Source organism: Actinia tenebrosa, unplaced genomic scaffold, assembly GCF_029948245.1.
Source record: "Actinia tenebrosa isolate PJP-AT-01 unplaced genomic scaffold, QUT_ActTen_1.0 PGA_scaffold11__36_contigs__length_13525064, whole genome shotgun sequence".
NCBI classification, from domain to species: Eukaryota; Metazoa; Cnidaria; class Anthozoa; order Actiniaria; family Actiniidae; genus Actinia; species Actinia tenebrosa.
Genome location: NW_028292571.1, coordinates 13,506,219 through 13,513,681, shown reverse-complemented (window position 1 = coordinate 13,513,681; position 7,463 = coordinate 13,506,219). Strand labels below are relative to the sequence as shown.

Here is a 7,463-nt window from a genome sequence, read left to right as displayed (position 1 = left end):
ATTCTTAGGGTCTTTAGTTTTAATGATATTTTATTATTCTTTTAATGATATCTTATTAACATTACTTAATATAATAAATAAAAAGAGGATAATATGAAGGGCCCTAAAATAAGTCTTTACGTAACGTATTCTAAGAAAGAATAATATATCATTAAGATCTCCTTACATCGCCAATATACTACATCGAAGTCAGGGGCGCAGCTGCCTGGGAGGAATTCTAATTGCCCTTTCAATATATGGACTGCATTACATGTGAACTACCTGCCGACTGCATAATTCGTGAGGAGAAAAAATACACCTGTCCTCATTGTAATAAGGTATTCCCCGAAGAATCCTTCGTTGGGCATTGGTGTCCCACAGATCCTAAAGCACAAAAAACTTTAGCTTACAAAGAGGATCTGCAAGAAGGATTTTCAAAATAAGGTATATGGAGCGCATGCGATACCGTCAAAAGACCATAAGCGCCCTTTGCGGTGACTGCGGTCAAAAGCTGTCCACCCTCCAAGCCTTACAATATCACCGCGACAACAGGGTCTGTCTTAAGAACTGCTGCCGCCGCTGTGATGAGCCCTTCTTTGAAGAGAACTGGCATAAGTACCGCTGCCGCCGTTACCACCTAGAAGGTATTGCCTGTGAAACCCACGGTGACATAGCCGAACGCTGTTGTCCCCTTGAAACCTCCCGGGCGCTGACAAAACGTAAGAAGGAAATTGACCAAACCTTTGTAGGCTTTGACGATGTTGAGGGCGTTAAATGGGAGGACAGGGAACACTGGGAGGCTATTTGCGATCGCTGCGGCTGTCAACGGAGTGGACAACATATTTGGTGCTGTCTATACGACGGACCACGTCCTTTAGACCATTACCTGGCGGTACGAAAGGCTTGGAAAAATGATAAAGATATATGATACCTCAAATCGCAGCATTCGTAGGAGGCGTCTTAATTACCGTATCCGCTTACCACATAACAGAAAAAATGAGGTCCGCCGTAGCAGACCAATACTTAACCGCCCATGAGGATGACTTCTAATCACACAGAGGATTAGCATCTACCTTCCTTTCAACGTCGAACTTCCATCGACCGTTGACCTTACCATAGCTGCGTATGTGTGTGAATTCCTCACCTTGAAGGACATACCGCACGCAGTCGGGTGCCCACAGTGTGCACTCTTTACCGTCGTGTTCCAAGACCAACCTTAAACGGCTAATGTCTTCGAATACAACATAATTTTTTATTCTGTATGAAATGCCTTGGACTAATTCACGCCAGTGTGTCTGTTCAACTATCATTATATCTATGAAATATTCTTTGGTGAGTCCTTAACGCCTCCTGCGTCTTAAAAGCCTTAATACACCAAGGACAAGGTACACGAATGCCATCCGCGTAATGGTCAATTTCCCTGCATATAAGGTCATAATCGTTGCACACCATAGTTAGATAACCATTTGCCTCGTATTGTGCGAGTAATGCCTCTTGTTTTGAGGATAATACGCCGTTACCCTTAGGCGTCTTCAACTCCAAGCATAACCCATTATATTTTTTATGTGCATTGAGAACTAAGATGTCAGGCTGACCTGCCTGGTAACCTTTCTGCCAACATACTATCCTTTTGCTAGCTGAGTCCTGTAGTTCTCCAAGACCTGGTGCGAGCAGTAGGATAGGGTGGAATCGACGTATGTAGTTTACGACCTTCTTATGCAGGTCAAATTCATTTTCTATTTTGAATATTAACTTATTAGGACTGTCAAAGCGCCGCTCTATTTCATACTTACCTGTTTTCCTGAGGGTAGGGAGAACATCACCTAACACCCATTTTCTGAACTCCTTAGCTACGGACTTTTCAGATCCGAATATTAACTCATAAAGACCCATTTCAGTGATGTAAACGGTATGTGGTTGCGCATTAAGGGTGTCAGTCAGATTGACACCCTTTATAGACCCTAAAGTTACCTTGTTTTCCTCTGAGACGTGTGCTCTAGCTGCGTCCCTAGAGTTAACATAGCCCAACGCCAAAGCCACCTCCTTCGCTTTGAAATAAAGTTTATCGCCTTGCACTATGCATTGCAGTTTGGTGTTGTTGTTTTCGAATACGCGAAGCATTATATACAGAATATTTTTTATTGGCTAAGGGAACGAATCAATATGCAACACTCTTTAGCTGATTCATTTCTACGGTCAGTTGCGCGTCAGACACCACAAAGACGTATGCGTTAATCTTGTCTGAGTCGCCTGCACTAGTGTTTGGATCTCGCTTGATTTCCAGGGTAATGCCGTCCTGGGTATTTACCAGACGCAATCCCTGTCCATGTAAATCCTCGTCGTTGGTGGTTCGCATGTCAATCCACAGTGCATACTTATCGGTAAAGAACTCACCGGGTGCAACTTGATCCCCAAACTTTCTTTTTATTTCCCTGTAGATGTCTGAGGGCTTCATTCCCTGCGAATACACCTTATTTGGAACTCCATTGATGCTAATCCCGACGTTGATGATGTTGGGGTTATGAAAGGCTTCAGAGTCGCGCTTACCGGCTTCATAAGGTTTGATAAATACCAACATCAACCCTGTAAGACTACGACGTGGTAAATTAATGCTCTGAGTAATTACCGCGTCTGTCTTATCCAGGAAACTAAAGGTTTTGTACATTACCGCGTGGTCGTACAAGAAAGCCTTTCCAGCACTGTATTCCATGCCAGCGCTACGTGCTAGATCTTCGGAGTGTATGGTTTCATACTGCAATTCCAGGTTGGTAATGGCGTATGGATGAATACTTCCCGACAACGCAGTGCTTAACCCGCCAATGATGTTAGTCATGTTGGCTAAGGTCACTTCAAACTGCAACTCACTCAACTGTCTAGGATAATAAACTCCGTGGCTGGTAATAGCCTCAAAGTCCAATGGTATTACGTATTTAGTACCATAGGCTGTCTTAATGGCCTTTGCATCTGCCACTGCGGTTTCTCCGCTGCCGTCAGTAGGTTGTGTCTTGGTAGGAGTCCTAACCTTACGTAAGATTGTGCTACCAATACCCTGCTCTATCTTTTGTGCCCTTTCGAATGCAGTCAACCACAGATCTTTGTAGGTGGTGTAAAGGTCATAGTTGTTTAAGTCTAAGAGGGATTCCCCGGCAAACTTTACTCGCATCTTTGAGACGATGTTGCGACCAAGGTTGTTAACGATAATCCTTTCATCTGCGACGGTAGGTTGCACCGTCAAATCAAACCTTAACGCCAGGGTGCCAGGAACTAACACTAGGTTATCTGTTAGGCGGGGCACACCTACGTACAGCGTTTCTCCAGGTTTAGCGCTGCTTGGGGTGAATGTGACTCGGTGAAAGGTGCGTTCTGCTTTCAGTCCGCCAACCTGCTTAGGTAATACGTTGGGGTTTAACTTTGAGCTTATCATATATAATGGAAGTAGAAGGAACAGATTTTGATCCCACCACTGAAGAAGGTCAAGTCGATATTAACGACGAAGAATACGACGCATGGACTAAAGGCCTGGAAACCGACCCCTTAATCTACGACGCAGCCTTACACGATAAATATGGTAGTAGATGGAAAAGCGCCAAGGCCGCCTTAAATCGCATGTGGCAATCAAGACACCACGGCAAACCCATCCCTGAATACTTGGAGCTTCAAAACATGGGCGGAGCAACCGCGCGGGAAACTGTAGAGTGGGCAATGCAAGAGCTAAATGAGCGTTATTCCCGTTTCGATGCTGACGACGTAAGGCTCACAGAACGCGAAAACAAAGTCCTCATAAGCGTTCAAGACCTAAGATTTCCTGACAAAGACCGCTGGACGAACCCGCAACCCCTTTTTGATAAAGATGGTGAAGTTAGGGGTGACGTGGCGAGATTAAAAGGCTTCCAGCATGCCACTAGAAGCATGTTAGAAAGGTTGCAAACCCTGAATGAAAAGGTTGCGCTAGAAAAACGCGTCGAAGGACTAAAGGAAACGATGGAGGAAAGGGAAGCAGATTATATGCGACAAAACCGACTACTCCTTGATGCTCAAAAGAGAGAAGTTGACGACAAGAACCAAAGAATAATAGAAATGAGAGAACAAAGAAACAAAGCCCTACGTGATAGGGACCAAGCCCAAAAGGCCTTCGAACTTGCCTTGCAAGACCTAGACATAAACAAGGAAGAAGCTAAGAACTTACGTACCACCATAGCTAACTCTTTAGAGGAACGGCGGCAGTTGGTTGCCGAAATTAACGCTAAGGAAGAGCAAATCCGGCAAAGAGATCAGGCTATTGAAGACCTGGAGGGGCAAATAGAGCGACAGCAGGAAATAGTTGCGGATCAAACTCGCCCCGAAGAGGAAAGGGAAGCTGCTCAAAAGGAAGTAGAAACCCTTCAGGAGCGCCTTGCAGAATTACATACGCAAAAGGAAAACCTGGAAAGAGAATTGGGGCTTACCACCAAGGAAAAGGTAAAAAGAGCCCTTTTGAAGTATGGTATTCCACTGGCATTCGCGGTCGCTATTTCGAGCGTAGTAGGTGTGATCTTTTCTGCGCTTAAGGCTACAGGCGCAGGCGTAAAAAAATTAGGTAATGGACTAACGGCCTTAGGAAAAAAGATGGCAGCCGGTTTGCCTGGGCTGCTGGGTTCAGTTGTTTCCTTGGCACTTAAGACCGGCGGAGAACTATTGAAGTTCGTGGGGAATAACATTTGGATCTTGGTCGTCGCTATTGGAGTGGTACTCTTAAAGAAAATGAAGGGTTAATCTTATCCTTGTGTATTACTGTGGGCTTATCATCATCAGGAATCCTAGGCGTCCTCGACGGGGGATAAGTAAAGATAGTATTCGCGCCGCCTTGATAATGCGGAACTAGCGGTATGGCGGTCATGGTGCTAATCGGCTTATGGTTCCAAGTAGCATCCGTCGAAGGACCACTTGACGGGGCGGCATTTATCCGAACGCGACCCAGCTTACCGGCATCGACGCCCGACGTTACCTTATCACTGGGACGAATCTGTAACTTCGCATATTGGCAATTGGCTATCATATGAAAAGTTACCGGCGTTAAGTCTTCTACGCTTGTTGGCTGGGGTTCAAATGAGAAATGAACTGGGTTCCTATTGTTATCTTTTTTTCTGTAAGGCTGTAATGGTCGGTTACTTTCATCAACGATCCTAAACCCAACATTACATGACCACCCCGCTGAAATACTAATAGTACACATGATTAATCCCAGACCTCCAACCTTTACCCACAATTCGGTGTCAAACCATTCATCATTTACGTAGTCCTTCTCCTCCAAGTAATGAAGGAACCAATCTTCCTTTACATGTGGGTTATTCATATATTTAAAGGCTAAGCACCGTAAGAGTGCTAATGGTTTTGTGATTATAAACCATATCTCTTTGATCTTCTATGCTATTTACACAAACGCTCCCAGTATCGTCTACTCTTATCTGCAGCTTTACCTTCCCATGGCAATCGGTAACCATGTGGAAAGTCCAAACTGATAGATTTTCGACACTGCTGGGGTTGGGCTCTACGGAGAAATGCGTAGGCTCCCTGTTGTTTGTCTTCGCACGCATAGGCTGCAGTATTCCATTGTCGTCGCAGAAGCGAAATCCTACGTTGGCATGACTACTCACACCAATGCAAATACTACAAAGGATTAACTTCTTTCCCGAGTAGTTCAAATTCACTGACATACCCGTGACATCAACCCAAGATGCTTGGGTGTATTTTTTCTCGCCTGTGTAAGTCGTATAAACACAATCTACTCCAGCTACGTAGGGGTTGTTCATCGCCATATATAATAACTCAGACCAATACTTGCAGCTGCTAAGCCGGCTTTTAGTAAGTTATGGTCATATTCCTCAGGCATAACCTTCTTTACTGGTTTCTTTGGCGGCACCTTCTTTGATGGTTTCTCTACCTCTTTTTTTGGTTTCTCTACGAAGTGAGGAATGCTCTTGGTCATGTCAGAGTTCACGTCATTCATCCCAAACTTCATGTCCTTGGTAGCTCGCTGCAGCTTATTGTTATAACCCACAACGGAATTGGTGTTAATAACCAAATTACTTGGCATTAACCAACAACCAGGTGACAAAGCATAATCCAGTCGTACTTTAGACTGCTGCACCGCTAATTGATATCTCTGCACCGATTTAGATATGTCATTTTCTATTATTGCAGACTCAAATAAAGTTAGGAATTCTTCTTGCGTTTCCCGCGAAGCGCCTTGGGATCCAATGATGGGGCTGCGGGTATTTACCTGCGCTCCTAAGATACAGTATACGAATGCTTCAATGCTACGGTTAATCCTGGCTAGGTTTCTTAGACCTTTTCCTTTCATCAACACGAATGGATCCCAAGTGCCGAGGTAGTTCGATTGAATTCTGGTAATTAATGATTACTCTTATTACTCTTATCGCCACCCATATCACCAAACTCTAACTCATTACTTGGGTATTCCTGATGTCCGTAGTCAGCCGGCTTCTCACCATTGGCACCCCAAACGTAAACTATACCCAGCCCATGCGTCTTACCCTCCTTATAACGAAAATCTTTTTGCTGTGGTTTGAATTCATTAATTAACCTTTCCAGGGCTGCGGCGTCATATCGGTTATTCATTGGATTAAATGCCTTATCTCCCGGTAAAGGTACATTAAGCTCCTTCAACAGCCTCCTAACCGTAAAGGCAACGTGAAACCGCATAAATGAAATGTGGAACATGTCCGCGGCAACACCACAACCTTTAGTGGCAGCCCAGACAGCAAAGTTTAACTGCTGTGGCCAATATCGCATATTGGGTCCTGCTAACCATTCCCTGACCTCTTTACCTGACGTATGCTTTAACATCGTATCCCCATAGATATTCCTTACTACTACGCCAAATGATTGCTTACCCACTGAAATCTTCAGGAACGTTACCATTGTTTCAAATTCGTTTACACCACCTTCAGCATCGTAAAATGGGTAATCTTCCTTGCTCATTAATAAATCCCTTGGGAAATTAGGTGCTTTATTAATGGGGTTCGGTAATTGCTTCACCTGATCGACCAGCGTAGGTTTTAAATCCTCATTGCTGTACATTCTTTCACCGTTATAGTAAATACCATCGGGTCTTCTTTCGAACTTACTAGCACCCGCATGTGGAAACCTTTTCCTAAATTCTCTCCAATTCCAGTATTTTTGGTTGTCCTGTATATCATTCCCAAAAGCGTCGTACATTATATATATAATGGATGTTATAGCATCAGCACCTCCGCTCTATCCTGATTTACCTAATGAATTGAATGCCGAGAACTTTCGTTTGAATAAGGTAAATCTAATCCTGGCTTACTTGGAAGGGCAAACGAAACACTATGAAAAAGTCCGAAAAAAGTACATCAGAGCCCGAAGCATTTTACATAAAATCGCAATAACTTCCGGCTCCATGTCCGTGGCGTTAACAGGCACTGGCGTTGCTACTTCGCTTACTGGACCTGGGGTAATTG

At 44.2% G+C, this 7,463-nt stretch overlaps 1 protein-coding gene across 1 annotated transcript in view; it reads left to right on the top strand.

Moving 5' to 3' along the window:
* The first annotated feature begins 3,408 nt into the window (after window positions 1-3,408).
* The window catches only part of LOC116300910 (uncharacterized), a 14,857-nt gene continuing 10,802 nt past the window's right edge, over window positions 3,409-7,463 (top strand). The window contains exon 1 of the mRNA XM_089027230.1: window positions 3,409-4,710. Coding sequence (XP_088883356.1) covers window positions 3,409-4,710 — 1,302 coding nt within the window. The remainder of the gene's footprint in view (window positions 4,711-7,463) is intronic.